This window comes from Nyctibius grandis, chromosome 1 (assembly GCF_013368605.1).
Source record: "Nyctibius grandis isolate bNycGra1 chromosome 1, bNycGra1.pri, whole genome shotgun sequence".
Taxonomy (NCBI): Eukaryota; Metazoa; Chordata; class Aves; order Nyctibiiformes; family Nyctibiidae; genus Nyctibius; species Nyctibius grandis.
The window spans coordinates 52,243,976-52,270,078 of NC_090658.1; the positions used below are offsets into that span (position 1 = coordinate 52,243,976).

The window sequence follows — 26,103 nt, forward strand, 5'->3', positions numbered from 1 at the left end:
ATGTTGAGGAACTGGAGAGATGACTCAGTTGATGGTTACCAAGATAGTTACCAGATAAATTAATTATTATTTCATATATTGCCTCTAGGTTCTGGTATTCAATAGCTCTGTGGAGATTTGTGAGGTATTTTATATTTTTTCCTAATTTTTTTTTAAACTCAAAAAGAAAACAGATAAGCTTCTCTACTTGAGTCACTTTTAGAACCTAATGCTATGTGACAGGTACTGTTAAAATTCTTCTACTTTCATTTAAATCACATGAAATCTAGCGGCCCAAAGCACTTTGTACAATGTCAATAGACTAATCATAGTAATTTTAAATGTTTCTGGCTTTCCTGCATCAAGAAGGGATTTTCCTCAGTAAGCTACATAAATTTCAAAGTCTTCAAGATGAATCAGACTGACACAAGTTTAGAGAGCTGCTACAGTGTGTTGACTGTAGGATCTAAAGATTGAGGTTTTTTACATTTAGCATTTAGTTATGGTAAACTGAACATGAATACAAATCTCAGAAATCTTATGAATGCAATTGTAAATTTACCTGATATGGCTATAATGTGATAACAATTATGTACTGAATAAATATATATGCATGTATAAATACTGCACATGGAAAAAATCTGTTTTTAAGTTAAAGGAATGTTAAGAATATAATGGAACAAATTAAGTCCATTAACAGCATTTAAAGTTGTACCATTATTTCTGTGCCTCAGTTTCTTTACCTGTAAAACATCTATGTTTCAGAAGCACTGGGAAGTCTTACTCATTAAGCAGTAGTATGTTTTCACATTTTCAAAAGAAAGGTAATGCAGAAATACAAAATAATAGGCTTATCCATCTAATTTCATAGAATCACAGAATAATTTACTTTGGAAGAGACTGGAGATCTGGAGATCGTCTCTCTCAACTCCCTGGCCTAAACATGGATAACTATTTTTCTGCCATCCAGCTGGAACTTCCCTTATTGCAAATTGTGACTGCTGACTCTTGTCCTTTTGCTCTGCACCACTGAAAAGTGTCTGTCTCTCTCTCCTCCGTAACGCCCCTTTAGGCATTGGAAGATGGCAGTTAGATCTCCCTTAGTCTTTTCTTGCCCAGGCTAACCTGTTCCTTCAGTGTCTCTCCATATGTCATGTGCTGCAGCTCCTTGGTCATCTTGGTTGCCTCCCTGCTGGACCCTCTCCACTATGTTGATATCTGTCTTCTGTTTCCATGGGCCCAAAAGTAGACACAGAATTCCAGATGCAGCCTTATGACTACTAAGTAAAAGGGAATAATCCTTTCCCTGAGCTCCCTGACTTTATATTACTAATGTCATCTAATATGTGGTTAGCTTTCATTGCTGTAAGGGTGCACAGCTGAGTCATGATGACCTTGCTGTCCACCAGGACCCACAGGTCCTTCTCCCTATAAGTCCTACTACTCAGTCAGTCATTCTTCAACATCTCATTTAATTTAATTTAATTTAAGCAAAAAGAAATCCATCAAATTTTGGACTTCAAAAATTGAACTCTTGGAGTCAATAAGCATAAACTATAGTAAGACATATGTAAAAAAAAGAAATGCAAAACCCAAAAAAACAAACCAAGAACTAATGCATAAATGTATATAGACAAACAGTGAGAAATATGATAAAATGCCAGGACAAAATATTTGTGGAAACTCAAAATGATCTGGAAACTCAGATCATAATATAGAAAGGCAAGGACTTCAATCAGAAAGTAAATACAATCTTTGTTATAGTTTTGAATATATAATGTAAAAGCAAGATACACACAAAAGACTTTGTTTTATAGCAATAAAAATTAAGTACCAACAGTAGTAAATGATGTGGCAAAAAAAAAAAAAAAAGAGAATATTCTGGAATAAACTCACAAACTAAACCAGATGGTGGGAGTCTAAAAGGAGTACAGAGTGGTTAATGTGCTAGAAAACATTCACATTGTGATTAACAGCAACAACTGGGCCAAAGATCTGATGACCAGGAAATGTAATAACCTTCCAGAAATTATAGAACAATAGTCATTACACTTCAAGTTGGTAAAAAATGTTGGAACTTTAAAAAAAATATAATAATAAATACTCAGATGAACATTTTATAGGATATAGATATAACAGTTTTTGCTAAGGAGGAATGAATGTTTTGAACTTATTAGAATTCTTGGAAGATCAATAAAGTTGTAGGCAACTGAGAAATATTTGATATTATAAGCTGCACTTTAACTACAAGGTCTTTCTTTAGAAGGTCATTAAAATGGCTTTGTCATGGTTCTTCATAAAAAAGTAGCATTTATTGGGGAATAGGTTAAACATTTCTATGAGAAACACCCCCCTCCCCAGGTTTCAAGTTAGAAATAAATAGGAGTAAAAAGTCAGGATAGTTAGTAGAAAATATTTGGCCCACTAAATCTATGATTTAGATAGATTGACTTAAATGGGAATTTGTGAACAAAGAACCTCACTATTTAGAACAACTTCACCAAGTATTTCAAAGTATTCTGCAACAAATACTGACCAAAAAACAGGACTCAGACACTATGTTTTGCTGAATGACTGTAAAGAATTCCAAACAGATGCACAATATTTCTTGGTGGGTTCCAGGTAGGCCATGGTAGCTTCTACTGGTTTAGTAAAATTTGATATGTATGGTAGGACATGGAAGACCTGAATCAAAACCTGAATCTCTTTCATATAAGGTCATATCAGATCAGACAAAACCACTTTTAAAATTCCTTCAGGAAATAAAAGGCAGTAGGTTTTATCTAGATAATATTTTAGAGGCTTATCCTATTATGCCACCATTTTCATTATCTGCAGGTGAGAATGTGCATGTAAGTGAAGAGATTTCTTAGCTGTTATGAAAATATTAATATTTTAAAAATAAAAACTTAGAAAACCCATTCTAATGTACTTGTGCACATTATCCTCTATCTCGCATAAGGATAGGGGAGTAGTTTTGACTTCCTTACAGAAGTAACATCAGTGTAAAAGGCTATCACTTTATAATGAAGTAAACATGGGTACAGAATTAATTACTAAAGCAGAGAAAACATGCTTCACTCTTAGAGAGATACATTCTAAGCTTTATTAGCAAACCTCTTCAATAAAATAGAAGATTAAGAGGAACAGCACAATTCTAGGAGTCTCAACATGTATTTGCTACCTTTAAATGTTTATCAAATAACCCAATGCTAACAAATAACTGGAATTCTGGACCACAACTGGTGCACATCTAAAAATTAAGCCATTTTTTGAGGATTATTCTAACCTGATAGTCACCATATCAGGTAGTATCGCCACATTAGGTTACAATGTCTCAGAAAACTAGATTAATGATCTAGGATCCTAAATGCGTAAATAATTACCTGGGGGAAAAGTATGGGGCTGAAGTTCCTGCTCTCCGTGACTGTTATTACGGATGATTACTAGCTGTGTCTCATACATCAGGAAGTGGGCAGGCAGCTGGACTAGATGATCATCGTAGATCCCTTCCAACTGAACTATTCTATTCTATTCTATTCTATTCTATTCTATTCTATTCTATTCTATTCTATTCTATTCTATCACATGAGCATTCCAAATCAACTTCATGCAAAGTCAGTCAGATAGTTTAAATCACTTTCTGAGGTGGTAAATCCATAAAAGTTTGTCTTTCCACACCCTTGAGAGCAAACAGATTTATTGTCCTAATTATCTGCAACTCTGTACACAAGAAAGCGTAAATATTACCTTGTTGTCTGTAATCAGAAATGTCTGGAGACACGAGATCTCTGACAGACTGATGGCAAGAGCTATGTGAACAGGAAGTTGTATCACTTCATCTTTTCATATTTATTACACATAGCATTACACTTCTGTTGTATCTGGACAGATTTTTACGGCCTTCTTTTATTATCTCACAGAAATAATACATCAAATTTATCACAGCTGATGATAAACTTATTGCAAATATTTTGCTATGCATTTCTGATTTAATTTCTGAATGAATGATTTGAATAAATTCAAGTTTAAAAATTAATAAAAATCCATGCACAAATTCAACACAGATCAAGCTTTTTCCTTATCAGACAATCTTTATTTAAAAAAAAAAAATTCTCATTTTGGGAAGGGTTTGCAGTACCACGACTGTAGCTATATGCTGCTTATAGTTTGTCAAGAAAGAATAGGGCAAATTCAAAAGCATCAAAACATATAAGGAATGAAAAATAGTGTAGCAGAAACAAGAAATAAAATACGTGGTTAATTCTACAAGAAAAAAAGAAAATACAGCTTTCCTTCTTTCTAGCTTAAATTAGAAATTTCCAGCTAAATCACAAAATTGCCAACTATTATTTGAGCTCAGATTAAATCAAACTGAGAACTGTATGACAGCAAGAATTTTAAACAGGCAAGTTTACTTTAACTCCAAAAGGACTAAAGTAGTCTTCCTAACTGTGACACCCAAGTTCCCAAACTATGTATACTATGCCCTGTTGTATCAACTGATAGATGCTAAAGTTTCCACCCAAACTGCCGCACGAGAACAGAAGGTTAGATTTTGGCACAGACATAAGAAGGACTGCAGTTTTCACTGTTTTCACCTGGTTAATATGTGAGGTTTTTTTCAGCAAGCATATTAACTGATCTGTGAATATATTAAGCAAAAAATTCATATTAAGATCAGCTAATAATGCACATTGTCTTTCACATTGTGGAAGCACAAGGGAAGTGACAACTCAAAGCAAACTGAAATTCACCTGAGTTCAAGTGTGAACTTGACACTCCAGCTCGGGCTTTGCTAAAAGGAATGTTTCTGCCTCAGACATGGGCTTTATCCGGGACCTCCAGTTTACCAACCTAGGAATAATAAGAGCCGCAAGGTTCCAATGCTGTTATTAAATGGCAAGGCAAAGCAGGGGTCTCCCATCTGTACTGGCCTTTTTAAGAGTCTGAAAGGACAAGATAAGAAGCAGAGTGGGAACATCACTTACTGTACAGGCTCATATAGGCATTTATGGTTTCTTAAGTATATGACCACTGGCTTCTGACCCTAGTAGAATTTCTCTGGATATGAACAGAATACACCAATATTGATTGTATTACTTTTTCAGAACAGAACTGTACTAATTATTTCTAAGTATAATGTGCCAGTTAGGTTTTTTTGGGTTTTAACTCTGATACTATAAATATAGACTTCCACCAGGTTCTACAGCACTTAGATTGTTTTATTTTACAGCGACTATTTAGCTGGTATTCCTTTAAAACCAAATTCCTTTAAATAATGTGCCAGTTAGTTAGGTTTTTTTGGGTTTTAACTCTGATATTATAAATATAGACTTCCACCAGGTCCTACAGCACTTAGATTGTTTCATTTTACAGAGACTATTTAGCTGGTATTCCTTTAAAACCAAAGTAAGATACATTTTTTGGCGTGATATTGAAGGAAGTCATAGGAGAGAAAACTAGCAATCCACAGATTCTACCACTTAGTACAAAAACTGCTGTATTTATAATTCCCTACAATTGCCTGTTCCTGAGCATTAATGTGCAAAAGATGAAAGCCAAGGGGAACTATCTCATTTAAATATTGAAGATAATTTATTTTAGCCCTGATAACCTACCACATGCTATTACTACCGTCAAACATCCACACTGCTATTTGAAACAAATATAGACTCAGTCTTCAAATTTTTCACACAATTTAACTACCTCGATAGAGTTTTTATCAGACACATTTAAATGAGCTGAATTTTTAAACATCTTGGCCATTAATGTCTTAAAGATGCAACAGCATTAATTTGAAACTAGCATTTATTAAGAAAGTTACATCATCATGATTGAAAACAAATGTAAATATCTTTTTTCTTATTTTAGAGGCAGGTACATCATCTCACTAACACCACTGCTACATAGTACAAGCAACAGTATAACTTTAGTGCATTCGATCACAAGGCAGTAAGTACATGCTTAAATCTCCGCAGGAACAGAGCTCTTTCATGCCACATTGATAGCCATTTTGTTGAACCGAGTTGTCAACAAGTTTAAAAAGAAGAGAGAATTTGGGGAAAAAAAAAAAGAAAAAAAGGTTAAACTTCAGGTCTTGCTGTTTTAGGAAGCTTTAATGAATCTTAATCTGAATGATTTCTATTCAAGGACACATTTACACCATAATAAAACATGTAAAAAGCATTCCTTACTTAAACCAGCTCCTGCTGAACTGTCCTCGTGAATAACTTCATATGAAGACAAACTCTTCACAGATAAGCAAGAGGAGATATAGATAAAAGAAACAACAGGGAAGAAATTAAAAAGACAATAAAACTAGGTATTAAGCAAACAGATACTATTAACCAGCAGAATAACAATGTGAGGAATTAAAGCAGTGCTGGGCTCAGATCAGAACTCTGCAGCATAGTAGATGTGAACATGAATTTGATGTGAAAGGTTCATAGAGACTAGTGACGAGAAAATGACACTGAAATGATGATGTATTGATTTATGCTTTGGAAACAGTATAGGAAATGAAATGAGGGAGATAAATAGGAACTGAGGGAGATAAATTTGCCCCATGCACATGCCTAACATAGTGGACAACAAAAATGAAACAATGAAAGGGTAACAAAATATATAGTGTTTATCACAAAACTGATGAGAACAGATATCCACTATAACACATTTCTAAAGTAGAGGTATTTGTTGAATATGTTTTCAGAATGTAGGTTTTTAGTGACAGTGAAATTTTCTCTATTAATTTGCATTTGAGACATACAGAGTGAAGTTCTCTTAAACATCTCACATTCTCTTTTACACAATTTACGATTTTATAAAGCTGTATTATAACTGTTTAACACATCTCTGCAACACAGTGAAATAAGATGTTTAAAATTTGTATTTAATTGTCACAGTTTATTAGCTCTACATTTTCATCATCTTTAGTCAGTCAATACAGAATCACAGAATCACAGAATCACAGAATGTTAGGGATTGGAAGGGACCTCGAAAGATCATCTAGTCCAATCCCCCTGCCGGAGCAGGATTGCCTAGACCATATCACACAGGAACGCATCCAGGCGGGTTTTGAATGTCTCCAGAGAAGGAGACTCCACAACCTCTCTGGGCAGCCTGTTCCAGTGTTCGGTCACCCTCACCGTAAAGAAGTTTTTCCTCATATTTATGTGGAACCTCCTGTGTTCCAGCTTGCACCCATTGCCCCTTGTCCTGTCAAGGGATGTCACTGAGAAGAGCCTGGCTCCATCCCCATGACACTTGCCCTTTACATATTTATAAACATTAATGAGGTCACCCCTCAGTCTCCTCTTCTCTAAGCTAAAGAGACCCAGCTCCCTCAGCCTCTCCTCATAAGGGAGATGTTCCACCCCCTTAATCATCTTTGTGGCTCTGCGCTGGACTCTCTCTAGCAGTTCCCTGTCCTTCTTGAACTGAGGGGCCAAGAACTGGACACAATATTCCAGATGCGGCCTCACCAGGGCAGAGTAGAGGGGGAGGAGAACCTCTCTCGACCTGCTAACCACACCCCTTCATATACACCCCAGGATGCCATTGGCCTTCTTGGCCACAAGGGCACACTGCTGGCTCATGGTCATCCTGTTGTCCACTAGGACCCCCAGGTCCCTTTCCCCTACGCTGGTCTCCAACACGTCTGCCCCCAACTTGTACTGGTACATGGGGTTGTTCTTGCCCAGATGCAGGACTCTACACTTGCCCTTGTTATATTTCATTAAATTTCTCCCCGCCCAACTCTCCAGCCTCTCCAGGTCTCTCTGAATGGCTGCGCAGCCTTCCGGTGTGTCAGCCACTCCTCCCAGTTTTGTGTCATCAGTGAACTTGCTGACAGTGCACTCTATTCCCTCATCCAAGTCATTAATGAATATATTGAATAGTACTGGTCCCAGTACCGACCCTTGAGGGACTCCGCTAGACACAGGCCTCCAAGTGGACTCTGTCCCATTGACCACCACTCTCTGGCTTCTTTCCTTCAGCCAGTTCACAATCCACCTCACTACCCGATCATCCAGACCACACTTCCTCAGTTTAGCTGCGAGGATGCTGTGGGAGACCGTGTCAAACGCTTTACTGAAATCGAGATAGACCACATCCACAGCTTTACCATCATCTATCCACCGGGTTATGTCCTCATAAAAGGCTATCAAGTTGGTTGAGCATGACTTCCCCTTGGTGAAGCCATGCTGAGTGCTCCTAATGATCCCCCTATCCTTGATGTGCCTAGAGACAGCACCAAGGACAAGTTGTTCCATCACCTTTCCGGGGATGGAGGTGAGGCTGACCAGTCTATAGTTACCCGGGTCCTCCTTCTTGCCCTTTTTGAAGACTGGAGTGACATTTGCTTTCCTCCAGTCCTCAGGCACCTCTCCCGTTGCCCACGACTTAGCAAAGATGATGGAGAGTGGCCTAGCAATGACTTCCGCCAGCTCCCTCAGCACCCGCGGGTGCATCCCATCAGAGCCCATGGATTTATGGACGTCGCATATACAATAGCGTATACAATACATGAATATCCAGTATGTATGCTGGGTACTGACTGAAGTGTTTGAGATTCCATTTATACAACAGTAATATTTCATAATAGCGATCTAGTTAATCTGCACTGCTCTGCTTTTCTTAATTGAGTTATATGATGTTCAGAAAGTATACTCGTCTATGTGAGTTAGGTCAGATGATTGTGGAAAGCTACAAAGCCATTTTTTTTTCTTACAGGTGTTACAGATACCCCAACAAGCAAGAAGCTCATACTCGTAGAGGATGATTTTTCCTGCTATTCACATGTACTTTTTATACTGTGTTTTTCAAGGCAAAATCTGCCCCCAAATTAAAAGACTTTGCATCATTTCTATATTATCATTCTGAAATTAAAAATGCACTTAACTATATGCCATTTTTTACCAGAAATTATATTAAAAAATTCAGACCTGATAAGACAAAGTAGTTGAAGAAATTATTCAGTCTCTGAGTAGAATGGTCAGCCTATCTGACTACCAGAAATGAAAACATCAAACACACATTGATTTTTATGTTGTCAGTTCCATTTGTTTTGTCATTTGCCAGAGAACTCTGCAATATTTGGGTGAAAGAAGGAAGGCTCACAACTAATGGACAGAGAACAAGCCATCCATTAATTGCGATAGGGCTCACAAATCACCTTCAGAATAGATACAGAAAATTCATCAGCACTGTGATTGTGGCACTGAACAAAACTTTCTGACAAACAACAAGAAGCACTTTTAAAGACAGATGTTTCTGCTTGCAGATTAAAGATTAAGTGGAACAAGTCCTGGCACTTCTAGATGAGAATGTCTGTAGCTAGGAAAAGCTTATTCTGTTTGAAACGCAGTATAACAACGTCTTGTCTATATTACCTACTTACCTTCTAAAAAGTTTCCATCTTTAAGAAGAGAGGTAGCTGTTTAACTGAAGGGGGAGGAGCAATTTGTTTTTGTCCTATATGTCAGTCTACCAATTTCTGAAGCTTACAACATCACTTGTGTCCTCTAGGGTCCATAATAATGTGAATTGTCTTTATCCAAGTGCCTAGCAAATCATTGTCACATAGCAGCAGCCGACCTTTCTTTTCAATCTATGCACTTTTCAGGAGTTATAAATCAGTTGACTTTCAAGCTCGATGAGATGGCATATGCCCTGGTTTGAAGAACAGATGGAGGCTTGGGGGAAAATTGTTTCTGCAGGCTTGCTACAAGCAGCACTGCTCCATAAAAGTGAACCATTCGCACTAATTTCTCACATAAATTATACAGGCAGGGAGCACCAGCCCATTCAGCAGAAAATCTTTCATCTAGCTTTCAGAGGTCATTTAGCAAATTTAAATTAAAGTTATTTCTGATACATGGCTGGGTTTTCATTCCATACGCTTTCAAAAGATGGCAATTTACATCAAATAAAGGAATGGCTTTAATTGTGGATGCAGGGAAAAAGGAACAGTAAATTAACTGCCAAAATATTACTGTTTTCTAGAATACTGGGATAAGTTGCAACTACTAATTAGCCACAGAGGAATTAATAATTGAAATATGGCAGCTCTGTACTATAGGAATCAGGTAAACTGTCACTTCTCTTTGCAAGGCCTAGTTCAAACTCCAGCTGAACACCAGTCCCCAGATTCAGCATTGATGTTGTTAAAAGAAAGGAGATTTCAGTCATTTCCAGGAAAACATTCTTTACTTTTTAAGGGAAACATATTATTCAGCTGTTAAGCAAACATACATGTCATATTATTAGTAAATATGGTACTTTATCTGAGCATGAAGAAAAAAGACATTTCATTAGATATTCTTAAATTATAAATATGAAAGAAATGGAAAAGACCAGATGACTAAAAATCTAACTCTAGAAAGAATTACATTTTTGTGAGCCACAATTGGTAAAAAAGAAGAGATTGCATTGCGTAACCTCTAATACATAATGTGACATAATTCAGTGTTTCACCAGAAATATTAGTTTAAATGTACAAACTAAAAACAACCAATGAGAATGTTAGGTATTGAAATAGTTTGAATTTTATTGGATTTAATAAAAACATAGTGTTTTGCTACAGTGTTTTGAAATAGCATTTTGATAAGATTATTTTTTAATCTCTAACATCACAAATTTCTTCTAAGACCTGCAAAGACATCTCCTTTTCAGATGTGAAAAAGAACCTAACAGAGAAGTCATGAATGATTTGTAGATTAGTATGAAGAAGTAGCGAGCCAACAGAAAAATACATATTACAGAGCCATTGGCTAGCTTTAAAGACCATTTTAAACATGCAGTTAATTGATGTACTATTATTAAGAAGTGTTTTTCAATTGAAAATTAATTCTAGTATAGTGCTTTTGAAAAGCAAGATTTGAACAGTCTAAATTTATTTGAAATTTATGTTACTTAGTGGTGAGATAAAATCAATGTAGAAATTTCAAACCTGAGAAACATCATTCCAACACTTTCTGTGACTATATGTACCATGGAATGGAAATTGGAAGCTTCCAGAGTTACTCAATAACTTTCAAAATGTTGCCTTAATTGAAGGACATCAGCTTGGTACCCTATTTTAGTCTGTAAATGAAAGATGGTGAACCATAGCTAACTCACATAAAATGCTAGACTCAATATAATTAATGACTTTTGAAGAAAAAAACAACTACATACCTATTGAATATAATTATAAAATTAATATATTATTAAATATAAATGTAATTAGATACAAACTAGCACTTCTTAGATGTAAGAGGGAGATTCAAGTCTGTTGTGATCAAAAGGATGGTCTTAACTTCTATAACTTTGATAACTCTGTACATTATAATTTATAGCTGATCAGAAACAGATTCCTGTGAGCATTGTCAAGGACTAAAAACCTAACAGATCAGTGGGAAAATGTAAAATATCATAGGGAGAAAAAGGGTCAAGATAATGGATAATTTTTATCTATGACAATAAAGATCCCATTGTAATGCAGTCAACAGAAATTTTGTTGCTTTATTTGCTAGAAAAGATATTGCATTTATTCTGTAGCTCTTTTGTAAGATTTCGGGTCATAGGTTGGGTATAAGTGCACTACATAAACAACATTGCTTAGGAGATCCAAAGCAGTTTTCATTTAAATGAAAATCAGGTCATAGTCATTAATATGCGGCTATTTTTTAGTATTATGCATTTAAAAAAGGAAACTAGAACAGAATTGTGATTGTGATTTTTAACAATCTCTAAGAAAAAGTCATGTGCACATCAGCGAAGATAGCACTTCTGATAGTCATTTCTAGTTATTATTACTAACAGCTTCTGATTTAAGATAATGCAACAGAGCTATTGCTACATTTCTAGTTTAAAACTGAATAATTCCTTCTTGCCACCATGCCACAACACAAGTTTGCTGTATTACTGTCTCCACAGAAAACTGAGGTTTTTACTGTCCTTTAAAAAATAAAATTATTATTTTCCAAACTATTCCTTTACACTAAATCTGTTAATATAATTGTGTTTTTTTCCCCTCGAGGCAGCATTTAAAATTTCTTTCTCCAAGACTTTATTTCTTTACCTCAACTCATATTTCTAGTCTCTCTACCTTATTATGTATTATTTCTGGCTTAAGAAATTCTTGCTTTAAGTTGACTTCTCTTGAATCCACACTGCAGTTTTCTGTTATACCAACACAGTTGTATTGGAGACAGGCTTACAAAGAATCATTGAAATGATTAAAAAAAAGGAGTCCTCTGGGGAAGATAAACAGAAGTCTATTGCAGAAGAAAATTCTGAACTATTTCTTAGAACATTAATGAAGACATTAAATAAAACAGAAACTAACATCACTCTGTGCTGTATCCACTGTGCCTAAGCATGATACATGACCACTCCTCTTTGTATATAATCTGGCAAAAAGCTTTCATTCTGCATGACAACACTTGTGGGGGATTTACAAGTTTTCTTTAAGATGACTGTGTTCTCTCAACATCTTTTATTAAGAAGATATTAAACATTAGCAAAGAATGGAAGCAGAAGAAAAAACCTCTATATATGAAAATAAATCCAAAAAAGAATTATTTTTCACAGGCATTTTGTTCTCTTTGCTTTCAGATATCTGAGGCTCCAATTCCATGAGCAGCTAAACTAATCTAGCAGTTTATTGCTGTCAAAAGAAAGAAAGTTTTGAGATCCATCAACTCTCTCCTGTTCTTCTTCACTGTACTTTACTACTGTTTCTCTCTCCTTCACCAACACACAGATTTAGCACTCGTGGACCCTTTTGTAATCAAAGTTCACAGGACTGTGAACATGTTGCTAATCAAGAAAAAACACATCCACCTTTTTTCCCTGAGTTAGAGAGACAAATTTAGTAACAGAGGGCTCTGATAAGCATCAGTGCCAGTGCCAAGTATGCCTTAGAGACAGAGAGCAGAAGAGGTGAAGGAAAGTTGGACCTTTTTTGTTTTGGAATTTGAACTTCGGGAAGCGTTACTGAAGTTTACTTCAGACTACATAGGGCCTAACATACAGTAAGTGTTTATTCATGTGGTTTAATGGCAAGACAATGCCACAAAAATGAAAAATACTGAGAGACATTACTTGAGAGCTCTGCAACTGAAAAGTTGTCTCCCTTCCAACTATATCAGTTGATATGAAAAAATTATATTTTCTCTCCCTTAAAACTTATCCCTGAAAAAAGCAAAAAAGGTGGCACTTCTAGAAAAAGAAAACAAAATCTAAGCCCCATCTATTTTATGGAAAAAAAAAACCAAAACAAAGCCCAACACCAAAAACAAAAAAGCCAACCCAAACCAAACAACAAAAAAGATTTTTCTTGGTGCTGGGTATAGGTACCAGCTTAATCATAGCGGCTCAGAATTTTATATGAACTAATATACAACATGCTGATAAAACCAAATGAAGAATGAGAGATGCTAATAAAAATTGCAGTTCTGTGGCACGTTCAATTTATGTGTAGTCCCTATTACCAAAAGCAAACTTCAATAGTCTGCACAAGGAAAAAGGGCATGCACAATCCAAATTCATTATGTTAAGGGTAAAACACTTTCTTTCACCACCACATCTAGTTTCTATCACCAAGAAGTAATTTTGCTACTATAGCTTTATACCAACCCCTAAAAAAAACTAGTTATGTAGGAAAGAGAGGATGAAGAGAAATTGAAGTGGTAAAAGTCACATCCTTACTGAACATAACTATTCTGGAAAAAAACGTAAACCCCAAAAGATGGAAATCATGTTCATTTTGACATTTTCCTTGAGAAGCTTGCGTTTTTGAATTTGGTTTTCATTTCTTTGAAATTGCTAGAATTCTTTTGAAGAATAGAAGCATTTTTTTCCCCTGCATAATGACTTTCACAATTAACCCCACTCCCTAAAAAAATAATTTTTCCAACATTCTGATGACTTTCTGTATGATACTGAGAGACTGCATTTCAAACACATTCTTAATAATTCAGAAATACTTTCTCAGTTTTATCAACTTTCTTAGTCAAAGGTTTAATTGCATTCTGACCTTTTTTAATTCAGTAATATATATTTAAAAATGGAAGTCCTTTTCAGACCTGAACTATGAGCTTTTATTATCCATACCTTGGTATGAGATTGTGCAAAAGAATATATTACTACATTTTGAAATAAAATTGTGATACACATAGGCTAAAAGAGAACTCCAGGATCCCACATAAGTAGTCAAAGGGATTATAAATATTTTAACACGTTCTTTTTCTAAAAGGATCACCTTCTACTATGAGCTAACTCTAAATTAACAACAATTTATGTTCCAAACTTTTATATTTGATACACATCAGAAACACATTTTCAAACCATACCATTATTATTCATTCTCTATTAGTGGACAAAAACAAATTTGGAAAGATCCTTGAACATTTGTTGAATAATTCAACCAAATAAGTTGTTTATTTCTAGATCTCAAAAGCTATTGCTTTATCAAAAAATATAAGTATTATATATTTGCAGCAACTTTAAGGCACTAATATCTATACAGTTCTATTTAATGGCCACTGAGGGAGCATGAAAGCAAATAAAGGATTTAAATTAGATATTAAAATATTACATTGAGTGTATGCCAATGTCCTGGTTTGGCCCAAACCAGGCCAATTAGTCTTAGAGAAACCAAGGTCACTGCTAAATTCCTCACTGCTTACGAGTGAAGAGCCAAAGGGGGGTCGCAGCTGCAGGGGGGAGCAGACAGGGCAGGTGACCCAAGATTGACCAACGAGGTATTCCATCCCACACACGTCATTCTCACTTTCCTATTTATCACTAACCCACTGCCTCCTGGAGGTGGGGCCCAGGAGGGAGGGGCCCTCCTGTCTCCCACTGATTGATACCAGCTTTGCCAATTTTCCAGTTAAAAGCCTGCAGGTGTGATGGCAGGGAGAGCTATTGCATTTTGCCCTCTGCCCGTGCTGGGTGGAGCTACTGCATTTTCCCCTCTGCCCATGCTGGGGGAGCAACTCTGCCTGAGAAGGATTTCCAAGCTCTCAGTCTTGGTTTTGTATATATTTGTATATATTTGATTATTTCTATTATTATTGTTATTATATTCTTTTTCATTATTATAGTTTATTAAAACTGTTTTAACTTTCCAACCCACAAGTCTCTCTCCCTTTTCCCTTTCCCTTAGGGGGGGGAGAGGGTTAACAGAGAGCATCTGCCACCAGGTTAATAGCCAGCCCAGCTTTAAACTGTGACAGATTTATTGGTGCCCAACGTGGGGCACGAGAGAAGCTCCAACAGGTTACTCTGATAAGTCGAATCCCAGCTCCGGCGGGAGGAGACCCGGAGAGCTCAGCTGAGAGAATATCAGATTTCTTCCTTTGAGATTTACAAGGGGTTGGAAATTAAAACAGATAGTGAAGATGCTGATGTCATTTTTGAGTACTGTGTTATCTCATCTTTTTATGGAGTTTCTTTCACAGTTGAGTATTGCAATGATGCCTTACCTGCCGTGGGCACTGTGTTATTGCTTGCTTATTATGAATGTTTACATGCAGTTTAGCAGTGGGCGCTGGTCGAAATGTATTGTTTTAGTATGGGGTTTGATACTGATTTATGCTGTGATAAACTGGGCAGTTAATATTCCGATCTCTTATCTCTATGACACAATGATGGGCAGCTTTAATCGCGAATCAGTAGCAGCAACTTCATCTGCACGCTCCAGGCGTCCTTTAGCTGATTCTGTTAATGATTACACTTCCAGTTTTACTTTGGGAAATAGTACCTTCTCCTTTTCTGCCAAGCTGATTCCACTAGATTTTGCGAAATTAGGATGGTGCTGTCTAGGTGGCATGTTTTTATTTTTGGTTGTCCTGAATGTGTTTCTGATGTGGGATAAGATTAAATATCGGTGCAGGGACAGTTGTAGGTGTTATGCAGCCACCTCAGATCCTACAGTGTGTACTGCCGCTACAGCCACTAAACCCACTGAAACCTTGGCAGCCTGTACCACAGCTGCTACACCCCCCAAGATGGCCACTGCAGCTACTCAGACTCTCAGCACTCCCACGACAGCCACTGCATCTACTCAGACTCCAGCATCTATCGAATCTGTACCAATTGCTCCTGTAACCAGGAAGAAATACCAAAAGAAATCAGCTTGTGAAGAGAAGGATGATGACTCGGAGCCTTCTAAGACAGAGCCATCATATGACCCAGGTGAGGGCCCTTCTCAGGCAGAGTTAGGGCCTGACACAGATGGGGGTTTCCTCGATCGTCCTTTTAAAGCAGACCCATCACAGAAGAAAGGCCCTTCTAAAGCAGAACTATCACAAGAGGACTTGGACGTAGAGATAACCTACCACTCCTTATCCCTGAAGGACCTGAGAAATATAAGGAAAGACTTCAGCCGTTATGACAGTGAACCTATTATTACCTGGTTGCTCCGATGCTGGGATAATGGGGCAGACAGCATGCAATTAGATGGCAGAGAAGCCAGACAGTTGGGATCCCTGTCCAGAGATGGTGGTATTGATAAGGTGCTCGCAAGAAAGTCAAACACTGTCAGTCTCTGGAGGCGACTCTTGTCAGCTGTAAAGAGCAGGTATCCCTATAAAGATGATGTTATGAGCCACCTAAGCAAATGGACCACTATAGAAAAAGGTATTAACTACCTTAGAGAACTGGCTGTGCAAGAGATCATTTATAGACACCCACGGGACATTGTAGATCCTGTAGATCCTGATGAAGTGGAATGCAACCGATCCATGTTCCGGAAGGTTGTGAAGAATGCTCCACCGACATATACCCATACATTGTCAATATTAGTATGGGGAGAAGATGCTATGGCACGATCTAGTGTGGGCGAAATGGCTAACTGTGTGCGACAGTATGAAGATAGTATTTCTTCCCCACTGCAGGCACGCATCTCGGCTGTGGAAAAACTGACTAAGGAGAACAAGGACTCATTTAAACAACTGTCAGACAAACTGTCCATGATCGAGAATAAACTTGACTCTCTACCTACACAGGCGCGCGTTGCAGCTGTTAAGAGAAAACGTTCTCCTACAGGACCAGCTCACAGGAAAAGGAACACATCACGAGGTATCCTGTGGTTTGCCCTGTGTGGTTATGGGGAGGACATGAGCAGATGGCATGGACAACCTACCAGTACCCTACAGGCACGAGTACGTGAGTTGCAAGCTAAAAGAAATACCAGAGAGAATTTTTCTAGGAGGATGGCTGCTCCAGTTACCAGTGAGCAGGACCCCAGTCAGGGGAGATGGGCCTCAAATCACTTTTTCCCAAGTGTGAATAGGAGAAATGAAGGTCCAGTCCCTGTGAGCAGCATGAATCCATTTCTTAATTAGGGGGGGCCCTGCCTCCAGCCAGGTGGAGGAGAGGGACAACCGGATTTATTGGACTGTGTGGATTCGATGGCCTGGCACATTAAAACCACAAAGGTATCGAGCCCTGGTAGACACTGGTGCACAGTGCACCCTAATGCCATCGGATCATAAAGGGGCAGAACCTATCAGTATTTCAGGAGTAACAGGAGGATCTCAAGTGTTATCTGTATTGGAGGCCGAAGTGAGCCTAACTAAAAATGAATGGAAAAAGCACCGCATTGTGACTGGCCCAGATGCTCCGTGCATCCTTGGCATAGACTACCTCAAGAGAGGGTATTTTAAGGACCCAAAAGGGTACAGATGGGCCTTTGGTATAGCAGCTGTAGACACTGAGGACATTAAACAGCTGTCTACCTTGACTGGCCTCTCAGAAGATCCTTCTGTTGTGGGGTTGCTGAAGGTTGAAGAACAACAGGTGCCAATTGCTACTACCACGGTGCACCGACGACAATATCGTACCAATCGAGACTCCCTGATCCCCATTCATAAACTGATTAGACAATTAGAAAATCAAGGAGTGATTGGCAAGACTCGCTCACCCTTTAATAGTCCTATATGGCCAGTGCGAAAGTCTGATGGAGAATGGAGATTAACTGTGGACTATCGTGGCCTAAATGAAGTTACGCCACCGCTGAGTGCTGCCGTGCCAGACATGCTAGAACTTCAATACGAACTGGAGTCAAAGGCAGCCAAGTGGTATGCCACCATAGACATTGCTAATGCATTTTTCTCTATTCCTTTGGCACCAAAGTGCAGGCCACAGTTTGCTTTTACCTGGAGAGGTATCCAGTACACCTGGAATCGACTGCCCCAGGGGTGGAAACACAGTCCTACTATTTGCCATGGACTGATCCAGACTGCACTAGAAAAGGGTGGAGCTCCAGAACATTTGCAATACATTGATGACATCATTGTGTGGGGAGATACAGCAGCAGAAGTTTTTGACAAAGGGGAGAAAATAATCCAAATTCTTCTGAAAGCTGGTTTTGCCATAAAAAGGGGCAAGGTCAAGGGACCTGCCCGGGAGATCCAGTTTTTAGGGATTAAATGGCAAGATGGGCGTCGCCAGATCCCGATAGAGGTGATCAACAAAATAACAGCCATGTCCCCACCAACTAACAAAAAGGAAACACAAGCCTTCTTAGGCGTTGTGGGTTTCTGGAGAATGCATATTCCAGATTACAGTCAGATTGTACGCCCTCTTTATCAAGTGACCAGAAAGAAGAATGATTTTCAGTGGGGCCCTGAACAACGACAGGCTTTTGAACAGATTAAACAAGAGATTGTGCATGCAGTAGCCCTTGGACCAGTCCGTATGGGACAAGATGTTAAAAATGTGCTCTACACCTCAGCTGGGGACAATGGTCCTACCTGGAGCCTCTGGCAGAAAGTACCAGGGGAGACTCGAGGTCGACCCCTAGGATTTTGGAGTCGAGGATACAAGGGCTCCGAGGCCAATTACACTCCAACTGAAAAAGAGATACTGGCAGCATATGAAGGAGTTAGAGCTGCTTCAGAGGTAATTGGTACTGAAGCACAACTTCTCCTGGCACCTCGATTACCAGTACTAGGCTGGATGTTCAAGGGTAAGGTTCCCACTACCCATCATGCAACTGATGCTACATGGAGTAAATGGATTGCATTAATTACGCAGAGGGCTCGAATAGGAAACCCTAATCGCCCAGGAATCTTAGAAGTGATCATGGACTGGCCAGAAGGCAAAGACTTCGGAATGCCACCAGAAAAGGAGGTGACACGTGCTGAAGAAGCCCCACCATATAATGAACTACCAGAGGATGAGAAGCAGTATGCCCTGTTCACCGATGGATCCTGCTGTCTTGTAGGAAAGCATCGGAAGTGGAAAGCTGCTGTATGGAGTCCCATATGACGAGTCACAGAAGCCACAGAAGGACAAGGTGAATCAAGTCAATTTGCAGAGGTAAAAGCCATCCAGCTGGCTCTAGACATTGCTAAACGAGAAAAGTGGCCAAGGCTGTATCTTTATACTGACTCATGGATGGTGGCAAATGCCTTGTGGGGGTGGTTAAAGCAGTGGAAGCGAAGCAACTGGCAGCGCAAAGGGAAACCTATTTGGGCTGCTGAATTGTGGCAAGATATTGCTGCTCGGCTAGAGAAACTAGTCGTGAAGGCACGTCATGTAGATGCTCACGTACCTAAAAGTCGGGCAACTGAGGAACATCGAAACAACCAACAAGCGGATCAAGCTGCTAAAGTGTTCCAAATAGATTTGGACTGGGAACATAAAGGTGAACTATTTTTAGCTCGGTGGGCCCATGACACTTCAGGTCATCAAGGGAGAGATGCAACATACAGATGGGCTCGTGACCGAGGGGTGGACTTAACCATGGACTCTATTGCACAGGTTATCCATGATTGTGAAACATGCGCCGCAATTAAGCAAGCCAAACGGTTAAAACCTTTGTGGTATGGGGGGCGGTGGTTGAAATATAAATATGGGGAGGTCTGGCAAATTGACTACATCACACTCCCTCAAACCCGCCAGGGTAAACGCTATGTGCTTACCATGGTGGAGGCGACCACCGGATGGTTGGAAACATACTCTGTGCCCCATGCCACTGCCCGGAACACTATTCTGGGCCTTGAAAAGCAAATCTTGTGGCGACACGGCACGCCAGAGAGAATTGAGTCGGACAATGGGACTCATTTCAAAAACAGTCTCATAGACAACTGGGCCAAAGAGCATGGCATCGAATGGGTATATCACATCCCCTATCATGCACCAGCCTCTGGGAAAATTGAATGGTATAATGGGCTGTTAAAAACTACCCTGAAAGCAATGGGGGGTGGAACCTTTAAAAACTGGGATAAACATCTGGCACAAGCTACCTGGTTAGTTAACACCAGGGGCTCTATCAATAGAGCTGGCCCTACTCAGTCAGACCTTTTACATACAGTAGAAGGAGATAAAGTCCCTGTGGTGCATGAAAGGAATCTATTGGGAAAAACTGTCTGGATTCTTCCTGTAACGGGCAAAGGTAAGCCCATTTGTGGGATTGCTTTTGCTCAGGGACCTGGATGTACTTGGTGGGTGATGTTGCAAGATGGTGGAGTCCGATGTGTCCCTGAAGGTGATCTGATTCTGGGTGAGACTACTTAATTCTGAACTGTATGTTGTTGCTGCATAAGTGTCTTTCAGGTTAAGACAGTGTTGATGAGACCGGAACTAGCTTCATCAAGTGGCATCCAGTAACCTCCTCGAGTCTGACATCTTTAACCTGCAACCCGTGGGCATGAACCATGACGAAAGAGAGACTGCTAGCCAGATGGAAACCCACAATCCTGAACCAAATGAACTTAATGAACTTTTTGTATAGAGATGAATCATAAACTAGTGATATGTGTATATATATTTGAAAATGAAAAGGTAGTGGTGATCTGAGTATGACGTGAATGGTATGGAATAAGGGGTGGAATGTCCTGGTTTGGCCCAAACCAGGCCAATTAGTCTTAGAGAAACCAAGGTCACTGCTAAATTCCTCACTGCTTACGAGTGAAGAGCCAAAGGGGGGTCGCAGCTGCAGGGGGGAGCAGACAGGGCAGGTGACCCAAGATTGACCAACGAGGTATTCCATCCCACACACGTCATTCTCACTTTCCTATTTATCACTAACCCACTGCCTCCTGGAGGTGGGGCCCAGGAGGGAGGGGCCCTCCTGTCTCCCACTGATTGGTACCAGCTTTGCCAATTTTCCAGTTAAAAGCCTGCAGGTGTGATGGCAGGGAGAGCTATTGCATTTTGCCCTCTGCCCGTGCTGGGTGGAGCTACTGCATTTTCCCCTCTGCCCATGCTGGGGGAGCAACTCTGCCTGAGAAGGATTTCCAAGCTCTCAGTCTTGGTTTTGTATATATTTGTATATATTTGATTATTTCTATTATTATTGTTATTATATTCTTTTTCATTATTATAGTTTATTAAAACTGTTTTAACTTTCCAACCCACAAGTCTCTCTCCCTTTTCCGTTTCCCTTTCTCTTAGGGGGGGGGAGAGGGTTAACAGAGAGCATCTGCCACCAGGTTAATAGCCAGCCCAGCTTTAAACCGTGACAGCCATTTAGCAAAGAATTCACTGACTGCTAGTAGATACCCTGAATGGGGATGAAAAGTCTTGAATACATTTTGTATGGACTCTTTCACTTTAATTGTAATCAAAACCAGAAACTCGTGTAGTGAGTTACAAAGATGGTGGGTTTCTTTTCACAGACATAATTAACAAATCATTCTCTATATTCATCTTTTGAAAATGACAAAAGGACAACTTTCTCCAGTTTTGAAAACAAAGATTAGGAAAACGAAAACAGTCATGTCTTCTTCTTTTAGAAATAAACGTGATTACAACCTCTAACACCAGATAATTTTAGTTTGGTATTATCAGAGCTTTCTAAATTATTTTTTTTCTTTTCTCTGGAAGGTATTCTTTAAAATCAGGTTCAATTTCCTGTTCTTGTATACAATATTTATATGTTGTAAACATATTTTTAACTGTTCATCTGTTTTCTTCCATTAGGTTGAAACAGGTTTATTTGAACTTACCAACCAGAATGGCAATATTACAGGAGTATTCAAAGAGATGCCTTTCTAAATTTAAAGACTTACTCTGAGAATTCACATAGAAGACACATCTTGCTATAATGATCTTGTAGTTAGATCTAATTTGCTTTGCTCCCTTTTTTAAGAAAAGGCATCAAAGTAAACACCATGCTTTATCTGCACAGTTTAATCTTGTCTATGCTTAAGATTGATTTGGAATAAGAATGCCTCTTTCTAAATTTAGTGCATTTTGGAAATAATTATGCTAAACAACAACAACAAAGTACTATTATTTCAGAATTAAAGATTCAACACATGCAGTTATTTAGAAGTAGTTCTGAATAGTTCCTGAACTTTAAATTTATACCTTATCTAGGTCTACAACCACAGTTATATGTAGCCAGCCCTTACAGAAAATTAATCATGTGCTTAAATTTAGGGATATGCAGAATTGTTGCAAAATCAAGGGTCATTTGTGCATATTATTTTGGTACATATTAACACAATTCATGGATATTAAAACCTTTCAGATTCTTCTGTTCTAGCTGAAAATGACTGTATTCTGTCCACAGAATTACAATATAGTGAACAAGAGTTCCAAGTGTTTTCATAAAAATATTAAGTGTCTGACAATTACAGTTATTTTGTCTTGTTTCAGTAATTATAAAAAACAAACAAACAAACAGACAAAAAACAACTGTGTATTTGTCAGGAAAGAACAAAATCCTGTAGTATTTTCCTCTGTCAGAATGTTTCTGAGACCCTCCTGCATTCTCTCTCATGCATCACTTGGTAGACAAACTAACAAGAGTGAAATGAACCATGATATACATTACATTTAAAAATAGCAAAAAACCCCTCTTACAATAAAAATTGAATTTGTGCAATTATAGCAGGATTAAAATATTAGTTATCATTTATTTCTTCTTTTTATCCTTCCACTAGAATCATGTCACTAGACATTTCAGTAAATATTTTTTTCATTTTGATGAATTTAAGCAGTATTGACTAAAGTATATTCCTAAAAAAATTACTTATTTAATCAGACTTACAAATAAGTATGATGAACCAATGAAAATTAGCCATTAGATGTATGTTGGATATTTTGACTATTCGCATGTCCTTAAAACAAGTGAAAAATACAGAACTTACTTTATCTTCACCTTTAAATATTAGCTAACGATGAACAACATTCTCACCCTTTTGCAGTGATGGGCATTCTCTAGGACTTTAGATGCTATCTAATGTGAAGTTTGAACTAGAAAATTCCTATTTGCCTGCTTCATCTACTTAAACTGCACAATAATCAATGATGGTTGCATGCCAAATTAAACAACAGCCTGAAGTAATTCTACTACCTCAGCATTGTTTTCTTGCGTGCCTGCCACAGAACTCAGTCTGGATTGATTTGTGACTAAATCAAGTGGCATGGAATGAGGGAAATAAGGTTGGACCCTGCCATGCACTAATGTAAGAATGGAATAGTCTGCTACCGTGCTGCCTTCTTGCATGCATGCTGAAGTAGTGATAATTTGTTTTGAAAGAAAGGATTAACAGCAATAGCAAAAGCAACTGTTGCATGACATTGCAGTCCTATGTTGCATTAGCTACACGCCAATGTTTTACTGTGGTAGGTGGACATGAGGGAGACATTAGGTTTATAAGATGATTGCAAATTGTGTTAAGAAAAAATATATGCTGGATCTTTGACTAGAGACTCTGCTATTGTGACTGTCTTCAGGTAGTATGTTTTCAAAAAATTCAAACTGTCAAACACCGGGAGCAAACACTCTAGACATTCAGCTGTGGTTAGAAGGCTTGAAGATAGCAAGTTAGTAAGATGTCATAGAATCACAGAATCATAGAATATCTCAAGTTGGAAGGGACCCATAAGGGTCATCGAGTCCAACTCCCTGCTCCTCGCAGGACTACCTAAAAATAAACCATATGACTAAGAGCATCATCCAGACGCTCCTTGAACTCTGACAGGCTTGGTGCTGTCAGACTCCTTCCCTGGGGAGTCTGTTCCAGTGACTGACCACCCTCTCAGTGAAGAACCTTTTCCTAATGTCCTATCTGAACTTCCCCTGATGCAGCTTCATTCAATTTCCTTGTGTCCTGACTCAACAAAGAAGTCACTAGCATCATCTAGTGGAATGCTAGTCCTTATGATGGAAGTATATGCATAAAATAGCAATTAAAATGAGGTAAATTGTCTGTACCTCTCAGTCTGGTTTTGAGAAATTAGAAGCTATAATGCCTCAAGCTAAAAATGAAATTCTGCATATTTTTGCAGTTGCTTACCAATCACCTTTGGGTCTTACCTGGTGATGAAAGATTAGAGTGCAGACTTATGTTGTAAGCCTGTGAGTTTTAGTCCAGAAAGGGCATTTCTAAGGTTGCCTAAGTACCAGTTGCACTGGAATCTCATTCTGATCATGGGTAAAGTCTTGTTGGATAGAGATTCCCTTTGCTGCAAGAACTATTAATTGTTCCTTGTGCTGATTCAACACTGCTATGGGCAACAAAATAGTAGCACAAATCTCTCTTCTATACTTCAATAAGGCAGAAAAGCTACCTTAAAATCTAGTTACTAACAAATTATATAGTACCACTTACCACACTATAGGTCTAATCCTGTTGGCTTCATTAGGAGTAGAATCAGCTATAAGATTGCAAAATCCCTTCTTTTTGTGTTGAATTAACATAGCTATACATTTAAAATTGGTATCTTGTTCTTGACATGAACAATTTAAAACTTTCTACAAATCTGACATATTTTGCTCATGCATATCATGTTCATTTTCTGTAACTATCACTGCTTCCAGCAAAATCTTATTCTAGTCCAATAAATAATACAAAAAATAAAGTAATTCATGATAACCAAAATAATTAAATAGTAGGAGCAGGTTAAAGATCAGCATTCATTTTTCGAATTAAATTTAAAAGTCTGTGGTAGTTACTTAGAAGATTGGCAAGTTTTACAAATAACACCACCAAGCCTTTTAGAGAGAAACACAGCTGCATTAGAATGGAGTCATTAGGCAATACATTTATTTTGAAGCCAATTAACCTTTTGTCAGAGAAATGTCGGTGCTGTAATGGTTTCAGCAGTGGAGGTCAGCCTCTAACAGGGGCACGTATGACAGCGATTACGCTGTCTGACATATGCTGTAGACTGAGAGTACAGCTGTGGAATGAGAATCTGCCTTCGTTTGTATTCTGCTCTGCATTTTCAGGGAGCAGGCAATCTTGACCTATCCATTTAGGTAATTAAAGCTTCTATTTGGAAGTGTCCTGCAGGAAGGTGAAATTTGGGAAAGATAAATGGCTGCTGCTCACTGTATCCAGCCACTTCCATCATTTGATGGACTGCCTGAAACAGGCAGTATTGCCAGGTCCTCATAAAAATAGAGATGAATTGGGCAGGAGACAATTCTCTAAGGCAAAGCAACTCTGTCATCTTCCTTTTTGCAGCATATAATTTAATTGTTAGCCAAGGCAGACAGCTGACTCAGAGGCCTTTCTCTAATGGCTTCCCCACTATCTTCCATTTGCTAAGAAATTATTTCTGTTTATTTACTTATAAGCCAACTTGTTTGACAATGAGAGATGTCACTTCAATAAGCTCAGCTGGGTGTCACAGCTGTGCCATGACTTACCTTCCAGGAGATTTTGTTTCCTTTAGTATCATGCTTAACGGCAATTGGGAAGTCTCCTCGCTCATAAAGCTTGCGAAATGCTGTGGGCTTTGTTGGTCTTTCTTTAAATGCTCCTGCAAGTGGGGGGCCTCTTACCTTAAGAAACCAAAACCAAACAAACAAAAAAACCACATAGTTCAGTGGTAACATATTTTTAGCAAAAGCCTAATTTATATGGCTCAAAATAGAAACAGATAAGAAAGAAGAATAACATTGATCTCCCAAATTATAGTTTGCTTTCTTCCTTACATGCTATACTTCACTTCTTTGAAAGTACACTTTGGCAATGATCTACAGGTTTTGTTAACTGCTTTTTTTGGTAATCCCTTTCAGATTGTCCCATAAAAACTGTTCGTATTTCAAAGTAGCTATCTCCATTACCATAGCATTTTTAAGCAAGAATAAAACACTAAGAATATATTCACATTATGTAGTAGAAGTTCTTGGAAAATCAAGCATTTCTCCTTGAGAAA

General features: G+C 38.4%; 1 protein-coding gene across 1 annotated transcript in view; it reads right to left on the reverse strand.

Annotated features, from left to right (window-relative positions):
• PACRG (parkin coregulated) overlaps nt 1-26,103 on the reverse strand; it is a 265,627-nt gene that overhangs the window by 176,549 nt on the left and 62,975 nt on the right. The window contains exon 3 of the mRNA XM_068396027.1: nt 25,592-25,726. Coding sequence (XP_068252128.1) covers nt 25,592-25,726 — 135 coding nt within the window. The remainder of the gene's footprint in view (nt 1-25,591; nt 25,727-26,103) is intronic.